The 24909-nt window shown below is 38.1% G+C and overlaps 1 protein-coding gene across 1 annotated transcript in view; it reads left to right on the forward strand.

The window, feature by feature from the left end:
- The window catches only part of LOC127837738 (uncharacterized), a 107699-nt gene extending 83453 nt beyond the window's left edge, over positions 1 to 24246 (forward strand). The window contains exons 7-16 of the mRNA XM_052365054.1: positions 123 to 372; positions 6243 to 6423; positions 7891 to 8000; positions 9541 to 9690; positions 10456 to 10656; positions 16882 to 17087; positions 17345 to 17522; positions 18086 to 18203; positions 18642 to 18833; positions 20234 to 24246. Of these exons, the coding sequence (XP_052221014.1) occupies positions 123 to 372; positions 6243 to 6423; positions 7891 to 8000; positions 9541 to 9690; positions 10456 to 10656; positions 16882 to 17087; positions 17345 to 17522; positions 18086 to 18203; positions 18642 to 18833; positions 20234 to 20343 (1696 nt within the window). The 3' untranslated portion in view covers positions 20344 to 24246. The remainder of the gene's footprint in view (positions 1 to 122; positions 373 to 6242; positions 6424 to 7890; positions 8001 to 9540; positions 9691 to 10455; positions 10657 to 16881; positions 17088 to 17344; positions 17523 to 18085; positions 18204 to 18641; positions 18834 to 20233) is intronic.
- Positions 24247 to 24909: the final 663 nt, after the last annotated feature.

A 24909-nucleotide genomic window follows, 5' to 3' on the forward strand; every position in this document is an offset into this window, starting at 1 on the left:
CAATATTATAATGATGATTTCACCAATGCCAGTCATGATATAATACGAGTCCTAAATCATACCTCAAAATTGCCACCAATTGTTTGTGTTCACTAATAAACACAAACACACGCCCATTGCAGGATTGTCTACGTTATCGAGCTGAAAAATGTTGACACAAGCACCCCGCTGAGGGTGGACGTCCACTTGACCCTGGAGAGCAATCCCGAGCCTGAGCCCCAGACGGAGGGTCAGCAGAGGTTCCGGTCTCGCCACGGCAACCATGGTCGTCAGGGGCAGCAGGACAAGTCCTTCTGGTTGGTGCTCAAGTCGGCGCCGAACGTTCAGTGGTACGCCCATTGCAAGCAGAAGGACGGATTCATCGCGATACTGGTAGGTTTATGGACCTGTGTTTGGTTAAAATGAGTAATTAACCAGTGGATGCCTGATGGATCGCTTTGCTCACTTAGCTTTCTTACAAACAATGCACATTCCTTAACTATGATAATCTTTTAGTTTTTTTGGACAAATGCATTAATTTTAAGACTAAATTAACTAAATTTGTGCCTATTTGACTCTATTTAAAGTAAGGAACCATGCAGTACTTGGTGTCTAATAGAAAGATCAATTGATCATTTGCAGGAATTGATCCTTTGGTCTGCCTATTAAATTACTAACACAATAATTACATGTACTTAGGGTTAATCATATAACCCTTTTCAGCTGATGATTTAAATGTTTAATACATAGACAAACTTGTATATTTCGGTGTTTGCTTCAATATTTTTCCAGAGAAGTTGTATAAAAAAAAGGAATTTATAGTTTTTAAAACCATAAGTGAAATAAATATTCAATCATGCGCAGAGAAAACAAATGTTCTGTTAATTATATGCTTTTATACAATAAATTAACACAAATACACAAAAAAAGCTTAAATGTCATACATTCGTTTATAATGTCTTTCTCATTTTTCTTTAATTGTCATGCCTGTATGGTAAGAATAATGATGGTTATTATTCTTCATTGATTTTCATTTGCAAAGAAATGACATTATTATGTAACTGATACTGGTAGCAAAACTGACAAATTTCGTGGAAGACTTTAATAATTCATAGTATGAAATGACAAATAATGTCAGATCTTTTTATGCCCCCCTTCGAAGAAGAGGGGGTATATTGTTTTGCTCATGTCGGTCCGTCCACCAGGTGTTTTCCAGATGATAACTCAAGAACGCTTAGGCCTAGGATCATGAAACTTCATAGGTAGATTGATCATGACTCGCAGATGACCCCTATTGATTTTGAGGTCAAAGGTCAAGCTCACTGTGACCCGAAATAGTAAAATGGTTTCCGGATGATATCTCAAGAACGCTTATGCCTAGGATCATGAAACTTCATAGGAACATTGATCATGACTCGCAGATGACCCCTATTGATTTTCAGGTCACTAGGTCAAAGGTCAAGGTCACGGTGACCCGAAATAGTAAAATGGTTTCCGGATGATAACTCAGAATGCTTATGCCTAGGATCATGAAACTTCATAGGTACATTGATCATGACTCGCAGATGACCCCTATTGATTTTCAGGTCACTAGGTCAAAGGTCAATGTCATTTGAAAATAAAGTTATGAGCTATTGTCATCACCTTGGCGTCGGCGTCTGGTTAAGTTTTGTGTTTAGGTCCACTTTTCTCATAAAGTATCAAAGCTATTGCATTCAAACTTGGTACACTTACTTACTATCATGAGGGGACTGGGCAGGCAAAGTTAGATAACTCTGGCGTGCACTTTGACAGAATTATGTGCCCTTTTTATACTTAGAAAATTGAAAATTTGGTTAAAATACTTAGAAAATTGAAAATTTGGTTAAGAAAAAAGTATACTTTTTGCGATTGGGAATATAGCCGAATTTCGGCTATAAAATCGGGCCAAAAAAAACCCTGCCTAGGATCATGAAACTTCATAGGTACATTGATCATGACTGGCAGATGACCCCTATTGATTTTCAGGTCACTAGGCTAAAGGGTAAGGTCACAGTGACTCGAAACAGTAAAATGGTTTCCAGGTGATAACTCAATAATACTTAGGCCTATGATCATGAAACTTCATAGGTACATTTATCATGACTTGCAGATGGCTGCCACTACAACTGACAGCCCATATGGGGGGCATGCATGTTTTACAAACAGCCCTTGTTATAACATGCTTTTCAATTTGCAAAGAAAATTAATATTCATGAAATTATCATGATAAAACTGCAACAGTGTTATTTCAGTAAAATAATGTAACAGGATTGGTCAGGCTAACAAAAAGTAGTCAAAAGGCTATATTGCACATGCTTAAGATAAAAATGTATAGGCCATGCTCTGCGAAAAGGGGGTTTAATGCATGTACGTTAAGTGCCATCCCAGATAAGCCTGTGCAGTCCGCACAGGCTAATCAGGGATGTCACTTTCCGCCTAAACTGGATTTTTGCTCAGAAGAGACTAATTGTAAATTAAAAACACAATACAAGCAGAAAGTGTTGTCCCTGATTAGCATGTGCTGACTTCACGGGCTTATCTGGGATGACACTTTACGCACATGCATTAAACCCCCATCTCACAGAGTGCAGCTCATATGTAATGTTAATATTGCATAGAAAGCATGTTGTAGCATGTGAGAAAGTATTTTAACACTCCTCCCTTGGTATCAATTGCTTCACTGTAGCATCCTTTGACTGCTAGAAAGATAGCATTGTTAAGAATGGTCTATTTCATCAAGAGTAATTTGTGAAGGGTATTGATTTGCCTACTTTTCCAAGACAATGAAATACTGTATTTTCACCCATCAAATGCTCTTTTTAACATGCCTTTGAGATTTTGCATTTGGAAAAAATGATTATTTGTACGAATTACACATAAATCTTGTTTGTTGTCGGTCCTTGCATCGCCTTTTACCCATGTAACTGTCCATACAATTCGGAACACCATTTGTTGAATTATTCCCTGCCCATCTCTTCCCATTCCCTTGTAGTTTACAATGAATAATTCAGTACCATTAAAGGCATCACAACTGCTGAGTTTAAAATCAGAAATGAAAGTTGTCAGGCCATTAACCTTCCTGCTTTAATCCTATTGAACTGATTGTACTTAAAAAGAACCACATACTTCGTGCCATTGGTGCAAAAATGAGTAATTCAAATTTAATGGCACATGGTACCTTTTCGCACCAAATGGACGAATTATTTAAATTAAGGTTCTTCCAAGAAAAGTATAACCGGACTTTTTGGGGGCGCTCAAAGGTAAATATTTTTATGCCCCCGGTAGGGTGGCATATAGCATTTGAACTGTCTGTCCGTCCGTCCGTCCGAAAACTTTAAAATTGGCCATAACTTTTGCAATATTGAAGATAGCAACTGATATTTGGCATGCATGTGTATCTCATGGAGCTGCACATTTTGAGTGGTGAAAGGTCACTGTCATCCTTCAAGGTAAAACAAAAACAAATCCAAGGGAAGTAACAAGCTTTAAAGGGAGATCATTTGGCAGGTACAGATCATTTTTACAAGGGAAGTGATATTTTTAACCAGGTTTTTTAACCAGGTTTTCCGAAGGAAAAAACTGGTAATTAGATTGGCGAATGCGGGCGGGCTGGCGGGCGGGCGGAACAAGCTTGTCCGGGCCATAACTATGTCGTTCATTGTCATATTTTAAAATCATTAGGCACATTTGTTCACCATCATTGGACGGTGTGTCGCGCGAAATAATAACGTCGATATCTCCAAGGTCAAGGTCACACTTTGAGTTCAAAGGTCAAAATTGACAATAAATGAGCTTGTCTGGGCCATAACTATGTCATTCATTGTGAGATTTTACAATTATTTGGCACATTTGTTCACCATCATGGGACGGTGTGTCGCACGAAAGAATCATGTCAATATCTCCAATGTCAAGGTCACCACAACTTAAAATAGATTTATTTTGAAACAAACTTACAAAGGGGGTTAATTTTGTTTGTTCATTTCAATAGTTCAGTTTGAGTTTTCTCCCTTAATCAGATTTTTTTTCACAATGAAAACCTGGTTTTGTGACAATTTTTATCCTTGTTTATTATATCCCTGTAAAATTTATTACTTCCCTTGTTAAATTTATCTGTATCTGCCAAATGATAATTTTTTTAAATATAAATCAAAGCGGCGCAGTAGGGGGCATTGTGTTTCTGACAAACACATCTCTTGTTTATTTTCTAACAAGTTAAATCTTTTGGTTCTCTCATAATGTTTAATCTCTTAGATCTCCCACAAAGATATTCCACCAATCAAATATTTCGGTTCTCAAACCAAGTTTAATCTTTTATCATCCACCAAGTTAAATCTTTTGGATCTCCTACCTAGTTAAATGTTCAAGGACTTTCACTGAGTTAAACGTTTATTGTTTTCCTCATTTGTCTAAATTGTAGTGAAAACTCACTGAGATAAACCTGATGTGAATAACTATGAATCTCCCACAAACTTAACTCTTTCAGTGCTGGAACCGAATTTTAAAGGCCTTTGCAAACAGTTTGGATCCAAACTGTTTGCTATTCTGATAGTATTCTTTGAAAAAAATTGAAGAAAATAATAATTTTAGAAATTCAGAAAACATTTTAGCAGACGACAAATTTCCCAGCATGCAAAGGGTTAATTAATATCCATATAAAGGAAAACAGATAAGTGTCCCACATAGTTAAATTTGGATACTGGTCGCTTATGTTGGCACACATAGGTTTCATGCTTGTACTTAAATCCCCTGTCTCCCTTCCCATTAAACTTATTTATTTTAGCTCCATTGCATAGAAGGCCTTTGGCTTATTTGAAAGTCTCTCAAGTCTGTTTCCTTGGACTAGAACCAGTACTTGGTGTCTTTTGGGGAGATTAAAAAAACGCTCACTCAGTGGTGATCGAACCCGTGACTTTCCAGTTGCTAGGCAGACACCATATCTATTAAGCCACGGCAACTATTTAGAAGGGGGGAGTAAGTGGCTGACTGATTCTATTGCGTTGGGTCGGAATTCCCACCCTTGAGCCAAACATTTGGTAATTTTGTCTGAATATCTTATGTAGGAGATGCTGTATCAAATGACAAGTCAATTTCCTTGATAGCTGTACCCGGAATCATATATGCCCCCGAATCTAATGATTGGGGGTTTATAGTTTTTGGCGTGTCTGTCTGTGATTGTATGTGTCTGTCTGTCATTGTATGTGTGGCGTCTGTCCCAAAACTTTAACCTTGGTCATAACTTTTGCAATATTGAAGATAGCAACTTGATATTTGGCATGCGTGCGTATCACATGGAGCTGCACATTTTTAGTGGTGAAAGGTCAAGGTCATCCTTCAAGATCAAATGTCTTTTTTTTCTAAATAAGCTGCTGTGCGGCTTCAAAGTGGCGCAGTAGGAGGCATAGTGTTTCACAAACACAGCACTTGTTGAAATCCGGAATCAATTAAGTTGCCTGCCCCTCCCCCAATTCCGACTGAGAGGGGGGATATTGATAGGGGCATCAGATGGTGTATCATCTGCAATTGGGGCCTTACATAGATTCAAAAAGTAAAGAGTTTAAATCTACTTGAAGGCTCCGATTCCTAAGAGTTGGTCACATTTTGAAGTCTGTTTATACTTTAACTCTTACATTTTAAACCTTGAAATTGGAAAAGTCATATTAAGACACGCTTCTCTTTAAAAAAGACATAAAGTGGACTGAATTTAAAAGGGAGTAGTGAAATCTGGTAAGTTTTTTAAGATGGTAGAATGCTGGACTGTCACTGTTCCAAGTCCTGGTCTGGCCACATCCTGCGTGATGGATTTATAACGATATTATTTCTATGGCCATTCTCCTTCTATTTTTGATTCAAATAGGGTATTTTGCAGTTCCTTTCATTAATAATGTGAGCTAGGTACTTGTCAACCAGTTTACCAAGGAAATGTGAGCTAGGTACTGGTCAACCAGTTTACCAAGGAAAAGTGCAACAAGGTTATCTGAATCCTATAATGGGGTTTGGGAAAAGCTGGGCTTAAAGCATGTGTGTAAAGTGTTGTCCCAGATTAGCCTATGCAGTCAACACAGGCTTATCAAGAATGGCACTTTCCATCTTAACTGAACTTTTGCTAAGGAGAGACTACCTGCAAACAAAAAATACCATAACAGTGCTAAGTGTCATCTGTTATAAGCCTGTTCAGACTGCACATGCTAATCTGCTCCGACACTTTACGCAATGCATTAAGCCCAATGTCCTGTCCTTAACAGCACAACAGTGAGAGCACTGTGGACGGGGAGGGGCTGAAACCTGAGTACGAGGCGCGGGTGGAGCTACTTAAGGAGTCTGGCATGGACCTGGTGCGTTGGGCCTCCTACTACCTCGACTCCGTGGCCCTCTACACCGCCGTCAACAACAGCAATCGCATAGATATCAAAGTGCCGTACATTGGTAGGTGTGAAACATAGGGAGTTTGCACTAATAGTTTTAGTTTAGTTTACACAGCCATCAGCAATAGTTATCACATAGATATAAAAGTGCCTTACATTGGTAGGTGAACAACAATAACAAAGACATAAATTTCAAAGTGCCATAGAATGGTAGGTGTGCAATTTTGGGAGTTTGTACAATTAGTTTTCGTTTAGTTTACACAAAAGCAATCTCCTAGATATCAAAGTACTGAACATTGGTAGGTGTACATAGATATCAAAGTATTGTACATTGGTAAATGTGAATAAATATCAAAAGGCTGTACGTTGGTAAGTGTGAATAGATATCAAAGTGTTGTACATTGGTTAGTGTGACTTACAAAGTACAGAACATTGGTAGGTGTACATAGACATCAAAGTGCTGTACATTGGTCAAATGTGAATAAATATCAAAGTGCTGTACGTTGGTAAGTGTGAATAGATATCAAAGTGCTGTACATTGGTTAGTGTTAATAGCTATCAAAGTGCTGTACATTGGTAAGTGTGAATAGATATCAAAGCACTGTACATTGGTAAGTGTGAATAGATATCAAAGCGCTGTACATTGGTAAGTGTGAATAGAAATTAAAGTGCTGTACATTGGTATGTGTGAATTGATATCAAAGTGCTGTACATTGGTAAGTGTGAATAGATATCAAAGTCCTGTACATTTGTAAGTGTACAATTAGATATCAAAGTTCCATACATTGGTAAGTGTAGATAGATATCAGAGTGCCCTACATTTGAAGGTGTTCTTAGATATCAAAGTGTTGTACATTTGAAGGTGTAGATATCAAAGTGTCATAAATTGGTAAGTGTACATAGATATCAAAGTGCCCTACATTTAAAGGTGTACATAGATATAAATATTTATGAAATTGTTAGTCAGCATAATATCTCTGCCCAATTTTACAAGTAGATTAAGGGAAAGATCCAGTGTGAAAAAGCAAGACGCTGTGTCGTGCTTAGGGCCCCCCTACCTCTGCTTCTTTAAGTTGGTCAAAAACAAAAAAGTGGAAATCTTTTAAAATTCATATTTCATGATATTTAAGCAATAACCTAATTGCAAATAAATTGATATTTGTTTGAGAAGCCTTGTTTACAAGTGTGTGAGTAAGAAATTGTGTAGATTTATAAAATTATTACATCACTTACATAGTTCCATATTCTACCCTGCCCCTTTTTTAGCAGCACCCTGTGTCGTTTGTGATCCTGAATCATTCCCTATAATATCGCCCCATTTCAATTTCACATGGTACCTTTTAGCATGGAGGGGCGATATAAAATTGGGGTCATTTTTTTTTGCTCTGTTTAATTTAAATTTCGCATTAAATCTTCACCATACTTAAAGAACACCAGTTTTTGGCAAAGTATCTCAGGCAAGTTTGATGATCACCCATACCATATAGTACTTATTAAGAAAGGTATACATTAGTTGTCTCCTTTTCAGTAGAGCAGAAGTTGGCCCCTCGACAGATAAAGGAAGTCCTGAAGAATTCTATGACGCTCGAGTGTGACAGCGAGCAGGTCACCGTGGCCGTTCCAAGACGTGAACTGGAGGTGAGTTAACCATTTACCACTTAAATACATATTTTGAGGTGTTTGTAGTCACTTAGAAAGTTACATTTAATTCAAAACCTTTCTAACTAGATTCACGTTTTAAAGGCTTCATTTCCAACTCTAAAATATCTGATGAGCAGCAAACAGCATAAAACCTGAACAGACTGAGAGTGACTCGCAGGCTGTTTTGTTTTTATGCTGTTTGCAAAAGCCATTTTCACTTTCCTTCTGAGTGGGAAAGGGTTAAACCCCCCCCCCCCCCACACACACTCTTGCAAAATCCCTTTAGTTAAAATCTTGTTAATCACCAACTGAGGACCGAGTGATCAGGAGCATATGATTGTGGACTACAGATCCATTACATCGCGGTTTTGTGGGATCTGAGGTCGCGATCTCAATATATCTGGATTACAATATCAATTTTCAGGTCATACATGCATATGCATAAGTATTGTTTGGAAACCCCAAATAACACTATTTACCTACCAATTTGCAATATGTGTTATATTTATATGTTATATATATCGCTGCAAAATTTCTTAGCATTATGACTTAATTAGAAAATTCACTTAGAAAATTTGCAGTGAGTAAAGTTGAGATATAAAGTAAATTTTCATACGAAATTAACACCAATCATTTTCTTACTGATATGGCTGGAAAGTAAGTGTCATTTAAAAATCAAACAAAAGTAATACAGAGTATAAAACGGCGAAAAATACCTGTCTAAGCATGGACATCACCATCATGTGATCATGTCAGTTCAAAGCAAATTCATTAGAGAATGTTGTCAAGGTGACGGTTGAAATGACTCTTGAGGTTTGGCAAGTGGGGGTCATTGTTTGTCGCAGTTCACAAGCGTGAATGTGATGCACAATGAAGAAAGCAATCTGGACCGAACTAAATTTATAAATGTTGTATTATACAGAAAATAAAATTGGGTGAAAAAAATGGGGTCCACAGCTGACTCGCAATATATTGGAAATTGTGATATAACGGATCACAATATCAAATAGTTGCAGTGTGTTTTGTTTTTTTCCCCTACCGGTGAAACCGGAGGAGACTTATGGTTTGCGCTATGTCTATCAGCCTGTCTGTCTGTCAGTCTGTCGTCAGTCAGTCACACACTTTTCTGGATCCTGCAATAGCTTTAAAAGTTCTTTAAATTTTTTCATGAAACTTGAAACATGGATAGATGCCAATATGGAGATTATGCACGTTATTTCATTTTGTTCCTATGTCAAGAATTCTGGTTGCTATGGCAACAAACAAAAAACTGACAACGTGGAGTTTAACTGGTAGGGAACAATATTGCTTGGCAATCTCTTGTTTCTTATTATTATGTGAATATTCCATTAAGCTTACATGTATATATATGATATAACCTAGAGTTATTTTGGGGAATCAAATGAAGTTACTATTATTATCATGCCAGTCAATGAGATTGGACTATTTATGTGTTATTTTTGTCAAAACAATTCATGATCTGTGAAAGAAGATTAACTGTATTTAGATTTTGCTCATATGTTCCCCACTTTCCCAGAGCCTGCAATTGAAAGTCAACGACCTGACTCTGCTAGACAGCAGTTGCACAGCGGAACGCAACTCCACACACGTATACATCAGCTCCCAAACGGGTACTTGCCAAACGGTGACCAGTAAAATTCATTCAGGCATTGCACACAGTAATGTGGTAAGTATTGGCACGGTCGTTTTAGAGTTGACCGGTTGAGAATTTATCAATTTATTTTAGAGAGGATTTTATTTCTTGAAAAACATTTATTTATATTGACATAATTAATACAACTTGATTAAGTCATTTACTGAATTTTTTTTTAGAATACATTTAAATTTAATCTTAAGCTCACATGCTCATGGTAAACTTTTGTGAGTGCCTTTTGTCTGTCTTGTGTCGTGAGTAGAGTCAACATTTACCTTGTAAACACACTAGAGGTCACATTTATTGTCCAATCGTCATGAAACTTGGTGAAAACACGTGCCCCAAAACACGTGGACGAGTTTGAAAATGGTTCCGGTTGGTTGAAAAACATGGCTGCCAGGGGGCGTGACAGTTTTCCTTATATGGCTATAGTAAAACCTTGTTAACACATTTATCGTCCAATCTTTATGAAACTGAGTCAGAACATTAGTTCTAATGATATCTTGGATAAGTTCGATAATGGATCTGGTCTGTTAAAAACCATGGCTGTCAGGGGGCGGGGCATATTTCCTTATATGGCTATAGTAAAACCATAATTATTATATTAACGCTCTACAAGTCACATTTTTAGTTCAATTTTCATGAAACATGGTCAGAGCATTTGTTCAAAAATTGCTTTAGACTGTTAAAAGACATGGGCAAGCAAGGGGCGGGGCACAGACTTATCTTGGAGGAAACTTAACGCGTATGCATTAAGCCCTGTTTTCCCAGAATACTGTTCATGCAATCTCCTTACAGCTGGTGATTCGTACCCCTTCCTCGGTGACAGACCATGACGTGGATGACGACAGTATCTACGGTAGCGGCATGGAAGACATCTTTTCTGGGTCGGGTGACGGGGGGATCGTGGATGATGAAGATTTCACTGCACGTAGCATGAAGGTGGAGTTCACTTGTGAGGCCGCTGTCGACAAGCGCACATCACTGTCACCAGCTACGGTACAGAATTAACTGATCGTTATTGGGTAGATTTCATTTAGTTGTCTGTAATAATTAATTGAATTTATGTAATTAATCTGCAACAGTCATCATAGCACCAGCTTTGTTACAACTTTACCTGGTATTTAAGCTTTCATTAGAAATCATTTTAATATCATAAATACATACATACTATCCCTAGCTATACCTTATCAAGGTGGGTTAGCTACTCCAGAAATCTTCAAGTGCCGGAATTCAGCCACCTCTCCTACTGAAAACAGATCAGATTAAACATAGTATAATGTAACCCAACCGGAAATCAAGAACCGTAACTCATCTTCCTTTTCTGGAGAACACCGAGACAGACCGCCATTTTTCTGCTCCTGTGGAATTTTGTGTTTTTTTTTCATTTCTGTGTTGTTTTTGGGTTTCCGATTTGATAAATTACATAATTTGTCATTTCTGCTAAATTCAGAATTTTTTTTCATTAAATTTCCTTGCACTTGTGCACGCGCTTTTCGTGGGTTAGTCAAAAAGAATTGACTATATTTTGTACAGTTTATATACCGTATTTAACGGTTTTATTCATCATAATTGTCACTTAGTATTGTTTCTTGCGTAAATTCTTTTCTATTTTCTAATAAAGAAATTAGAATGAGTTTTCAATTACTTGGCGTTTGTGGTCATTTAAAAGCGTCGTGGGATAACCACGACACTTGTTTATCATGCACTTTGTGTACAGTTGACCATAAATGTTCTATTTGTAGTTCATGGGATGACGACATTCGGCAGAAAGCAATACGTCGCAGAACGTTTTTGAGCAGGAAACAACCAGATGTACCATCAACAGATGGTTTTTGCCCGGTGACTTTACAGACATCAGATGATCAATTGCATCTATTATTGATGACCGGTCCGACCCACCGGTCATCTGTTACTGATGACCAGTCCCACCCACCAGTCACCGGTCATCTGTTACTGATGACCGGTCCAGTCACCGGTCATTGGTCAGTACTACCGGTCACCGGTCAATACTACTGACCGGTCACTTGACACCGGTCAACATGCACTGATCATTAACCGGTCAACAGTTGCCAGTCACCGGTCAACGATCAGAAACAGACGTTCTTCCTTATGGGATTATTCCACTTCTTCGTCGTCGACTAGCTCCGATTATAGAGGTAGACGTCAGACACGCTCTTATTCATCGAGCAGTCTTCATTCCTGTCATCGTTATGATCATGATCGATCATCTTGATCATCACAGAAACGATACTCGAGGAGACGTTATTCCCGTCGTAGCCGTTCTAGCTCTGGGCGTTGTAGCCGTTCTAGATCTCGGCATCACAGAAATAAAGGTCGTAGACAAGCTTCACGCAAGCATTGTAGTTCCGACTTTCATGACCGGTCACATTACTATCCTTTTTCTGATTGTAATGTCTCCATACCCTATGCACCAGTTTCCAGTGTGATGTCAACACATGTTGCAAAGACTTTTCCGATTTCACAGCCCTTCAATTCTGGTGTTCATCTCACCACAACGGCTGTTTTGTCTGCACCGAGGGTATCTACTACTATTTCTAGTGGGAAACCCCCGGCTGCTACTCTGTCTATGCGTGACACATGGGTTCAAGATTACTTTGGAAATTATGTACCTATCACTTCTGATAATTCACCGTCTATTTCCGGTTTTAATTATCAGTGTGTTGACTTTGAGGATAGTCATTCTTCGTTAAAGGAGAATCATCATTTGGTGCAAGATAATCTTCCTATCATTCCTACCGCGGTTTCAATGGATTCTTTGCACACCTCTGGCGTTGTTGATAGTGAGCATGAATCTGATGCAGATAATGATACTGATCAGTATTAAGCACCAATTCATCAGATGTACGAGCTTATTTTCCAGACTCTTGGCAAAGAGTATTGTTCACGACCTGTGGAGGTGTCTGCTAATTCAACCATCTCGGTCACTGAGCAGTTGGTTTGTACATTTGATCTTAACAGGGTTACTAAGGCGAGTTCCCGCCTTGATACACGTCTTCCGATTGGTGCTTCAGTTTTATCTGTGTTTCAGTTGTTGGAATCAATCAATAAAACGATTCCTAAACGAGTAGAGATATGGAGAGTACCTAAAGATTTCTCCGAATCAAAAACTCAGGAACGTACTTGGAGCTATAAGCCTCCAGTACCTGATCCGAATTCTGGTTTAGATTTCTCTAAATTACCTATTCAGGATCCTGACATGAATAAACTGTTGCTTACCATACCTAGTTCTTCAACATCGGTTTCGGTTCCTTATTCCATCTTAGAACAATGGGAAGGAAGAGACAGAAGAGCTCTATTAGAGCCAGGTATGAATTCGCTCAGGGCAGCACCTCTCTCATCAGGATTTCTTTTCGGTGGAAAGATAAAAGAAGCACTCACAGCTGATAAAGATGATCAACTTCATGCTTCTCTTGCAAGAAATAACTCTGGACAATGCCAAGGGGCCTTTAAGCGACCGGCTTCTAGACCACCGGCAGGTCCAGTAGTTAAGATGGATAAGTGGACTAATCTTTTCTCTAAAAAACCTTCATGGAATCCTTGGTCAGGTTTTAATATATCTACTCCAAGTAACAGACCTTTTTTTTCTCACAGGTCCTCTGTTAGGAACCCTGCTAAAAAGAACAAACCTCAGCTAGATAAGAGGAATTCCAAACCTCCTGTCGGCAGGGGAGGGCCTCCTTCTTATCAGCCCTAGGAAACAACCCTTTCTACCACCATCTCCACAGATGCCGGAAATAGCAGTAGGAGCCAGACTGCTACATTTTTCAAATCGATGGCTTCAAATAACTTCGGAAGCTTGGGTTCATTCTCTTGTTATAAAAGGCCTGACTTTTCAATTCGAGAACAGACCTCCTCTTTCACGCGTCCCCATAGAACTGGTTTCTCCGCATCCTCATATTCCAGAGTCCATTCGTGTTCTTCTGGAAAAACAGGCAGTAGAAAGGGTACAAGATCCATATTCTCCAGGATTTTTATTGTTTAAAAGAAAAATGGTTCCTGGAGACCAGTTATAGACTTAAAAAGGAAGTACCTGCAATTCGCCTTTCAAGGCCAGGTTTGCCAGTTCCGAGCGATGCCATTTGGGTTGGCAATGGCTCCACTAGTCTTTACCAAGATAATGGCTGCGGTCGGAGGACACCACCGGGTGCAGGGTATCCTTCTCCAATATTTCGACGACTGGCTGTTACACCAGCTCGATCGTCAATTGCTTCTGCGTCACCTAGAATTCTCTTGGAAGGAACTCCTATCCTTGGGACTCCTTCTAAATGTGGAGAAGTCAGATCTCATTCCTTCTCAAGATTTCACTTTCATGGGAATGAATTTTTTGACTCACGTCAATCGGGTCAGAGTTTCACGTCAACGTTTATCAGACCTTTTGCTGAAAGTCAAATGGTTTTTTTCCCAATCTCATATAACAGCTCAAGAATTCCTCTCTCTCAACGGTATCCTGAGCTCAGTAGCAGACTTTGTGCAAGTGAGACGTCTGTTCCTTCGTCCTCTTCAGCATTACCTCTCAACATGTTGGAAATGGTCTCCGGACAATCTGTTTACAAAGATTCCAATTTGTCCAGAATTAGTACCCCATCTTCAGTGGTGGCTAGACGAGGACAATCTCTTGGCAGGAGTACCCCTTCTTCCTCTGCAACCTTCTTTATTCCTAATTACGGATGCGAGCAAGGAAGGAAGGGGTGCTCATCTGGAACCACTCAGTCTGATAATTTCAGGATCATGGTCTTATCAGGAGTCACAGCTACATATCAACAATCTAGAAATGCGAGCAGTTTTTCTAGCAGTACCTCATTTCCAGTCACGTCTTCGAGACTCGTGTGTGATGGTGTCAACAGACAACACGTCAGTTGTGACTTACATCCAGGCACAGGGGGGAATACATTCTCACTCCTTGTATCTGGAAACCAAGGAATTACTTGTTCTCTACAATACGCTCAATATTTCTCTTCTGTCCAAATATATTCCAGGTCGCCTCAACGCCCTGGCGGATGGGTTGTCTCGCAAACACCAGTTACTACCATCAGAGTGGACACTTCATCAAGAAGTGACCAATCAGATCTTTCACATTTTCGGTTATCCTCTGGTCAATCTATTTGCGACCAGACACAACCACAGGCTTCCACTGTATGTCAGTCCAGTGTACGATCCACTGCGTGGGCAGTAGATGCGCTTTCATTCGATTGGGACCAACTGGACGCCTACGCCTATCCCCCACTTGTTCTGATTCCCCAAATATTGGCGAAAATCAGGGTGAGTGCGTGTCGCATACTCCTGATTGCTCCTTGGTGGCCCAGGAGAGCTTGGTTCAAGGATCTTTGCAGTCTCCTGTACGATTATCCCAGGAAACTCCCTTACAGGGCAGATCTTCTTTCTCAAAGAGGCAGACTACATGCGGATCCAGCAATGTTCCACTTACACGTTTGGCCATTATCAGGCAATCTCTGCAGTAGAAACGATTTTCTGTCAGGGCTCCAACCCTCATTGCTTCGGCAAGGAGGAAGTCCACCAGAGCAGTCTATGATGCTCGCTGGAAACTCTTTTCTAATTGGTGTATTCGATGGAAGATTGATCCCCTCAATCCCTCTGCTAGACATGTAGCAGATTTTCTCATCTATCTTTTTGATGATAAGAAACTTTCTCTTAGCTCCATCAAAGGATACAGATCTATGATTTCGCATACTATGGCTTTTACTAAGTCATCACAAGTATGTGCTGATCCAGCAATTTCGGAACTTATTCGAGCTATGGAACTCAAACGTCCTGTTTCTCATACACTTGCACCTTGTGTTCTTGATTCACTTGCTAAGGCTCCATACGAACCTCTAGATCAAGCTTCTTTACAGTTCCTAACTTGGAAGACAGTTTTCCTTCTTACTATGGCTTCAGCCAAAAGGAGAAGTGAAATTCATGCTCTTTCTATCGAGGATGGTCATCTTTGTTTTGATTCCTCATATGGATCTGTAACGTTGTTATGTCAGCCAGGATTCCTTGCTAAGAATCAACTCCTCTCTATGGCTTCTAAACCCTTCAAAGTTCCAAGTCTTTCTAATACTTGTGGACATGAAGATGATGATAGACTTCTTTGCCCTGTCAGGGCATTACAATTCTATCTTAAAAGAGTAAAGTCCATTCGAGGTTCTCATAAGAGACTTCATTCTGTTAAAAGGGGGGGATGTGTCTGCGGCTTCTATTTCTCGATGGGTAGCCTCGACCATTAGGAAGGCTTACTCTTCTCTGTCATCTAGGGATTTATCCCTGTTTAAGATTAGACCACATGAATTAAGAGCTCTTTTGGCTTCGTGGGCATATATTAATAAAGTTCCACTTTCTGAAGTGCTTCAAGCTGCTTTCTGGAGGTATCCGACCACCTTTTCTTCATTCTATCTTCATTCTCTTGAGTGTCAACAGGACAATTTATATATGTTGGGTCCTCTTGTCCTCTTGGCTCAAACGGTAGTTTCTTCCATGGCGTTATGTACTGGTGCTATCCAGAAACTAAGTACAATACTGTACTAACGAAGATTGTATGAGGACACATTTCGACTATCTCTGGCTGAAAAACCCGATTATTGGTTTTTGCTGTGATGGGAAAATATAACAAGAACCTCCTGCCACAGCTACAAAATCAGCTAGGGATAGCAGGTATGTATTTGTGATATTAAAACAAATGTTTCTAAAATAAAATTCATTTTAATTATTAAATACTTACCTGCTATCGGTAAGTCCCACCTCCCAACCCCGCTCATCGTTATATATTTTTTTATATATTTAATTTGAAAAGGAAGATGAGTTACAGTTCTTGATTTCCGGTTGGGTTACATTATACTATGTTTAACCTGATCTGTTTTCAGTAGGAGAGGTGGCCGAATTCCAGCACTTGAAGATTTCTGGAGTAGCTAACCCACCTTGAAAAGGTATAGCTAGGTATAGCAGGTAAGTATTTAATAATTAAAATGAATTTTATTTTAGAAAAAATTGTTTTAGCTAGCTTTGTTTTTCTAGTATGCAAATTATTTCTGTGCTCAGTCATGCTTGATTTAACATAAACATTGGTTTTCTTTAGTTTTTTGTATGCAGTAAATGGATTTCATTTTAATAATTTTTATTACTACATGACTATTTAGTACACTTTTTGGTTACATTATTGTGAAGATAATTACATATAAATCATATGTTCATGTTTTTCTGTAGGTGTTCACTCTGCACATGTATGACAACTCCTTGTTCATGGCCCCTATCAGCGTGTTCCCCGTGACAGTATCCATGACAACCAGCTCCCTATACGTCCAGGCCCTTGCCAGCGCTGACCCCACACTGAGGGCCCACATGCTGAACTGTTGGCTAGGGGCTGACAATTCCGACAAGAAGCCATTTGTCTATAAACTGGTCGAAAATGGGTTAGTTGGAAGTTGCTTTAATCATCGCTTTTGTTACTATGATGACCTGATACTTTAATGCGGATACTTTTGCTTGTTTTGACAAAATTTGCCAGATAAATATATCAATTAAAAATCGAAAGATAAACATAATAAGTTTGGTTGAATTGGAATCGTTTCTCCAAAATGTAAGTAATCATGCTTACCAGTACTAACAATTGATGACAATTATTCCAAAATAAATAAGGTCTTAAAATCACATTCCTGCATTGCAACAGGTGTCCAGTGGACCCCAGTGTTGAGTACCTACAGAGCGGCATACCCCAGTCTGAGAGACTCAGATTCACGATGGAGAACTACGCTCCTCCCAGCAGTATCGGGGTTCATGTCCGTCTTACATGCGATGTGTCTCTGTGCTGCATTGTGGGTGACTGCGGGGCAAATGACTTCCCCATGGTAAAGATAATAGGAGCCTCGCTCTGGGAAAACAGGGCTAAACCTGGGATGACACTTTCCCCACATGCATTAAGCCCAGTTTTCCCCGATCAAAATTAATATTATTCTGTAAGATTGGTGTATATAAAATTGGCTTGTTTCTTTAAATACCCTACAGTGTATTTATAATGCATGATCCTGCCTTGTCCCAATAGCTAACAAAATTGTGATCTTTTACTTTAACCAGGTTTTTCAACTCACTTGAAAATCCTGGTTTATTAGATTAAGGAATAGTAGGCGGACTGTCATGGAGCGTCAAATAGGGTGTTTTTAGGCAACTACTTTAAATTAGTTTGCATTTACTAATTTTAAGGAAACTGGGGATATATTTTACTTGCATGGAAAGCTAGCTTGGAATTGTATTTGGGGCTTAATACTTTTATTTGACAGTTGGTGCACTTTAATCATATGATCTTAGAAAACAATATAATTCATTACCATATTGTTAAAAATCCGATTCACAGGAACATATACTTATCTGTATTTAACTCTTAATGGAGTTTTCTCTGTGTGTTTATTTCCAGTGCCAGGACAGGAGCCGTGGTTGTCATGGCAATACTGTACATAGCAAGACAAACACTGCGAGCACAGAGATTTCACTTGGGCCTGTCATACTCACGCAGATTTCTACAAAATATCAAGGTTTGCTTATTAACATTTACTTTTAGCCTAGAATCTCAATAAAGTAACCTTAATTTTACTCCGTCATGTAAAAAAACTAGAAAATCTGTATCCAGGACTTTCAGTCTGCTTATCAGTTTAACCCTTTCCCACTCAGAAGCAAAGTGAAAATGGTTATGTGAAAATGCAAATGACCAGAACAGCCTGCGGGTAACTAGCAGTCTGTTCAGGGTTTATGCTGTTTGCCGCTCATTAGTATAAAAGGGATGAAAATGAAGCCTTTACACTTGAATCTGTGCTAAAAGCTACCATGTGCCTTTTTATGTCAATGTCACATAGAACCTTTTTGCACCCATGGGGCGATATTTCCTCCAACATACCGATTTTAAAGAAATTCGTGTATCACAGACCATGTTCGTACTTTCTATTCAACTACCACACACACACATCATGTTTCAGAGCCCTCAGTGACCCAGGTCACTGACTCTGCGGGGTCATCAAGGTCAGGGGTCAAAGAGGGGTCAAGGTCGGAGCCCGTGATCATCGAAGGACTGGAGTCGGGGACGGTGATAGGGATTGCGTTCGCAGCCTTCATCATCGGGGCCATGATGATGGGGCTTCTCTGGTTCATCCACTCCCACTCAGGGTCTTGTATGTTGTGTTTTAGGTTATAAAATAAATGAGCCTCACTCAGGGAAATTTAACCCTTTGCATGCTGGGAAATTTGTCGTCTGCTAAAATGTTGTCTGCTAAATTTCTAAAATTAGCATTTTCTTCGATTTTTTTTCAAACAATACTATCAGAATAGCAAACAGTTTGGATCCTGATGAGACGCCACGTTCTGTGGCGTCTCATCTGGATCCAAACTGTTTGCACAGGCCTTCAAAATTCGGTTCCCGCACTGAAAGAATTAATGCACATGCATAATGTGTCATCTTAGATAAGCCTGTGCAGTCTGCACCTGCTAAACAGGGAAGACATTTTCCGCCTAAACTGGATTTTAGCTTAGAAGAGATTTTCTTAAAAGGAAAAATATACAAGCGCAAACTATTTGTTCCTGAATAGCCTGTGGACTGCATGTAACATACATGCATTAAGCCATGTTTTCTCAGCACCTGCTTGGGATCGGGCTTGCAGACTTTATCGGGGCCATGATGATGGGGCTGCTCTGGTTCATCCACTCCCACTCAGGGTTTTATGTTGCATTTTAAGCCACAAAGTAAATGAGTCTGGCTCTGAAAAAACAGGGCTTAATGGGTGTCCTTAACCCTTTCAGTGCGGGAACCGAATTTTAAAGGCCTTTGCAAACAGTTTGGATCCTGATGAGACGCCACAGAACGTGGCGTCTCATCAGGATCCAAACTGTTTGCTATTCTGATAGTATTCTTTGAAAAAATCGAAGAAAATGCTAATTTTAGAAATTCAGCAGACAACATTTTAGCAGACGAAAAATGTCCCAGCATGCAAAGGGTTAAAGGTCACTCACTGATTAGACTATACACCTTTGTTTTTATGGTTTTATGTTTAAAGGAAGTCCCTTTTTAGCGAAAATCCAGTTTAGGCAGAAAGTGCTGTCCCTGATAAGTCTGTGCTACTTTACGCACATGCATTAAGCCCCATTTTCCTAGAGTGAGGCTAAAATACTTTGAGATTCCAAAAACTATGCTAGACTTTGGTTTTGTAGGAACATATATTTGTACTTAACATGTGATGTACAACCCCTGAACATATAATAAGTTTTCTGTTTTATATTGTGTAACATCATTACAGAACATGGATACAGATAATAATTTCATTTGGAATTTCATAAAAAATATAAGTGTGAGTTATCCTGAGTTTTCTCACAGATACCCTTGACAACAGGTGTGTGATTTCTCTTGCTTTCAACTGCCTGCCTCCCTGTTCAGGCCTTAATTCTTTATCAAGTATCCTTAAAAATGTACAGTTTTGGTTAACTGTGTCAATGGTATTTTCTGTATACATTGTATATCTCTTTTTTGTACATTTGTAATTTTTCTTCTATGCACTTACTGAAATTGTTCTGTTTACAGTGTTTTCATCAGGTCCGTTCAAACAGAACTCAGCTGCTCACAACAACATGGAGAATGACGATGTCTACGTAGAGACAACTCCCGGCTCCTCCGTACCGATTTCCACATAGTCAATTACCTCCCTTGACAACAGAATGACCAAGTCTACCTCCTCATCAGCCACTTGACTTCTAGGCACTTTAGAAAGCGTTAATAGCTGCCATCATGTAGAAACGATCGTGACGTTTACTGAAGCATCAGCATTAAGTCATTTTTTAGAACTTTTTTAAACTGCTGTGGGAAATGGGGGTTATTTATTTAGCTGCATGACATTTTCTTGAATATTTTCAATTTTTAAAAGTTAACTCATTCATCAAGGTTTTTTTTGTAAACGATGGTGCCATTATTTATAAATGTTCCATGTATTAAGACAGCTCAGGTTAAGGTTTAGCACTTTGCAGGGATTCTATAAATAGTCTGCTTCTAATAATAACTAGTATTCCCCCATGATGATACTATTATTAAACGCTCTGGGTCTATTTATAGTATCAAGAAATCACACATCTGCCTTTCTGTAACTGAGCTCAGAAGTTAATTAATATTACCTCATTTACATCCCATTAAGTATTTATCAAAAGGGAAAAATACCTTAACAGGCCAGTTTTCATTGTTGAATGTTTGTGTATGTATATATATTGAACATAAATTTATTTATTGACTTATTTTAACATTTATTATTACTGAAAATGTTACTTTGACCTCTCAATAGATCATCTATAAATGATCTTGCCAATTCAGGTTATTTATAAAACAGGTGTTAAGGGGTGTTATATGTGAGTATTTAATTTTGTTTTATTGTTGGGACATGAAGCCCAAGGGCCTTTGAAGTGTGAAGAAGCATAAAGTGCTACAGATGTTGGTGTTTGAAGTAAAGACTTTTTGAAATTTGTCTTTACCTGTAATTACCACAAAAGCTTGAGTAGATCATGATTGAGTTGAACATCGTAAAGGATTGGGTTTTTGAAAACAGAATGATGATATTGTGAAGTGTTCAGTGAATTTATATAACAAATTTACTTTATTTACATGGTGTAAATGAAGTGAAATGAAATGTATCAAACATTCAGTTAGTGTTGATAGTGTACAAAAAATTGACAAAAGTCAATGACACTGAGTGACAACTTACTGTGAACATGTTTTTAGCATGGATTTGAAACTGTTCAAATCTAGTGTGTTTTTTCCTCAGGAATCTGTTGATACGTGTGAAAACATAATGATCATCTGGTATGTGTGTGTGCCTCTGTTTGGAGAAGTGTCTGATTTTACCTACCTTCTAAGGCTGGATGAATATGGAGGTTTTCAGAAAGCGGACAGCAAAGAAATAGGAAAATTCTGCAAAAAAAATGTCTTTGATTATCACTCTACATTTATGGCTAAAATAATAGATGTTGATGGTCAAGAGCAAGTGTTTTATATATGATGATTGTTACTTGCATAGCTACCAATAAAGTTGTAACTGCATAATGTATAGATTAACCTGGTAATAAATGTTCATAGGTTTGGAAATGAATGGATTTTTTCTCTTAGACATAGTGGCACTGTATTATGTCAATTTGGAATAAGACATCAAACTGGGAATTGACATCATTTTGACATCATTTTGGTGATTTTCTCAAACAAAACTATTAATTTCATGATCTGAATTTATTTTTGTAATATTTTATCTATACTACAAGCTTAATTAGCAATTTTCCATGACTTTTTCATTAACAGTGATTGTATTTTCATCATTTTTACTGTATTTTTAAACAGTGGCCATGCGCCGCATGTACACAGTTTCATTTCATGAGGATTTAAAAAAAAAATCAATAACAATCCAGTTTTGCAGTAAAATTAATTTAAATGATGCTATTATAAATGCAAGTATCTGTTTTTATTATAATTTGTCAAACTAAATAAATACAAGATATAAAACTGCATATTATGCCCTTTAAAAAACAACATCAATTTATTCCCAAATTGATGTCTTATTCCAACTTCGCATAATACATGTACTGTGTTTAGTCTATCTTATGAAGACATTTTGTTTTATTGTAATGTGGCCATATTTATTGTTACAATGGGTGAGTTTTGAAGCAGAATATTGTTGTGCATACATAATCTAGATTTTATGTTGACATTGGCAGCTTAGTTACCATTAGTGTAAATATTTTATTGACATGTTAATGAGGCATTTCATTGAGTGAATGTTGTTTGCTCTTTTTTTGTGGCCTTGAAAGAGAATTAATTTGGCGAAAAGACATACTATTTGAGTGCATATTTCTTGTGAACTACTGTTTCATTTTTTATTGGTTTTGAAACATAAGACAAATTTTAAGTATTTTCTATATGGGCCACTCTGTGAAAAAGGGGTTTAATGCATGTGCGTAAAGTGTCATCCCAGATTATATGACGTACCCTTTGGGTCAAAAGTACATAATTATACGCTAACAGCTAAGAATAGATATCACCACGGTGACAAAATTGTCACTGCTGTGACAATTTTGTCACCGTGGTGATATCTATTCTTAGCAATTTTGACAATTTTGTCACCGCGGTAATAAATTTATCACTGCGGTGATGTATTTGTAACTGCTGTGATACTTTGCCTGACCCATAGAGTTTGATAAGAGCTAAATCAAACTGTTCAATGAAATAAAGTCTTTCAAAACGGCAAATGGGCTTCACTTCAAGCTATGCCTAAGTTTATATTCGGCAACGTTGATAATAACGAAAACGGAATTTTTAAAATCTAAAGAATAAGTAGGTAGACATATCTATGCTCAGTCTGCAATTTTGTTTCATGTATTGTTATCTTAGAATTATCTATATAAAGCATCCGATTATAGTTAATTAAACGAAGTGCACCGCCATTTTCAAAATCTCTGTTTGTTACGGGGCAAATGATTGGTTGAAAACTGACCCAAACAAATAAATGTAACAGCAGGCATAAAAATCTACCAACAGTCATACTTTGTCACAGCTGTGACAAATTTTTTACCGCAGTGACAAAATAGATATCACAGCGATGACAAAATTGTTACCGCAGTGACAAATTGTCACCGTGGTAACATTTTTGTCACTGCGGTGATATCTATTTTTAGCTGTTGGCGTATTTGTACTTTTGACCCAAATGGTACGGCATAAGATTAGCCTGTGCAGTCTGCACAATTAGCTTGTACAGTCTGCATAGGCTAATCAGGTACGACACTTTCTGCCGAAACTGAAATTTTGCTAACAAGAGACTTTCTTTAAAGAAAAAACATCATAAAATCGGAAAGTGTCGTCCCTGATTAGCCTGCGCGGACTGCACAGGCTAATTTGGGAAGACACTTCCCGCATATGCATTAAACCCCCTTTTCCTATAGCACTGCTCATATCCTTTCATTGTATTTTATGAATCAAGATAGACCGGTGAAGAATTACATGCTAAGAGATTTTTGGTTGTTTTCATATTGTTGGATGATATTTTTTGCATGGTTGTAATATATGTATATCGTAACATGTATACCTGTGTTGGTGCATTTAGTGATGAATTTTGAGGTCACATGCTGCCATGTGTTTGTGTAATGTTATTGTTACTTGATTTTGTTGTAACACTGTGGCCAGGTGTTCAGTTCATACCTTTAAAACCCTTAAAGTAAATTTTTTTTTTACACAGCTGACATTTATAAAACTTATTTCCAAGTATTGCGCTATTTGCTATGTAATTGCCAATTTAAGGAAAGATGAATTGTGTGTTAGTAAATGTAGTGTTGGTAATGTCAAATCTTTGACTTATTTTTAAATGATTTCAGCATGTATGGTCCAGGACATCAAGTTTAAACTGTATATATTCTTTATTCAAGTAAATTTTTGTTCACAGGGTCGTAAATAATAACCTCATTCAGAGAACGTCAGATCACAAGATCTGTTTTGTTGTCAATTTGAAGTTAACCCATATATGCCTAGCGCCTTGAAAAAAGGCCTTGGCAAACAGCGTAGACCCAGATGAGACGCCGCATGATGCGCCGTCTCATCCGGGTCTACGCTGTTTGCTTAAAGGAATTTCTGTAACAAGTATTCTAAATAAAGAAATAAATATACTAGACATCCCTAGTTTTGGAAATAAATTGATCCAATTTAGAAGGATGGGAGAGTCCACTAGGCATATAAGGGTTAAAAGTGTACAATTCTGGTCTCAAGGTTGTTATAAGTAGCAGCTCCTGTTAGCTAAAACAATGTTACAGGTATTATACATGTACTCAGAGAGTGTTATAGTATTTGATCATGAGAGTTTTTAGTTTCAGTACTTTTCAACTATCATTTCAGTATATCTTTGCCGAAAAAGTGTATAATTTTCAACGCTTTTTACGTTGCCAAAATTTATGTTATCTTCATAATAATTGTGGCATTTCTACCTCTGATAGCTTCAATTATATGATATATCTGTAGTATTTATTTTACAGCTAATTGTAACGGTGGACAAAATTTTAACCTTTCCCCCATAAGAAGCAAAGTGAAAATGGCTTTTGCAACCAGCTTAAAACCAGAACAGCCTGCAAGTAACTCTAAGTCTGTTCAGGTTTTATGCTGTTTGCTGCTCATCAGAAACTAAGGGTTGGAATGAAGCCTTTAAAACTTGATTTAGTAAGAAAGGTATTTAATTACATGTAACT

This window comes from Dreissena polymorpha, chromosome 7 (assembly GCF_020536995.1).
Source record: "Dreissena polymorpha isolate Duluth1 chromosome 7, UMN_Dpol_1.0, whole genome shotgun sequence".
In the NCBI taxonomy this organism is placed as follows: domain Eukaryota; kingdom Metazoa; phylum Mollusca; class Bivalvia; order Myida; family Dreissenidae; genus Dreissena; species Dreissena polymorpha.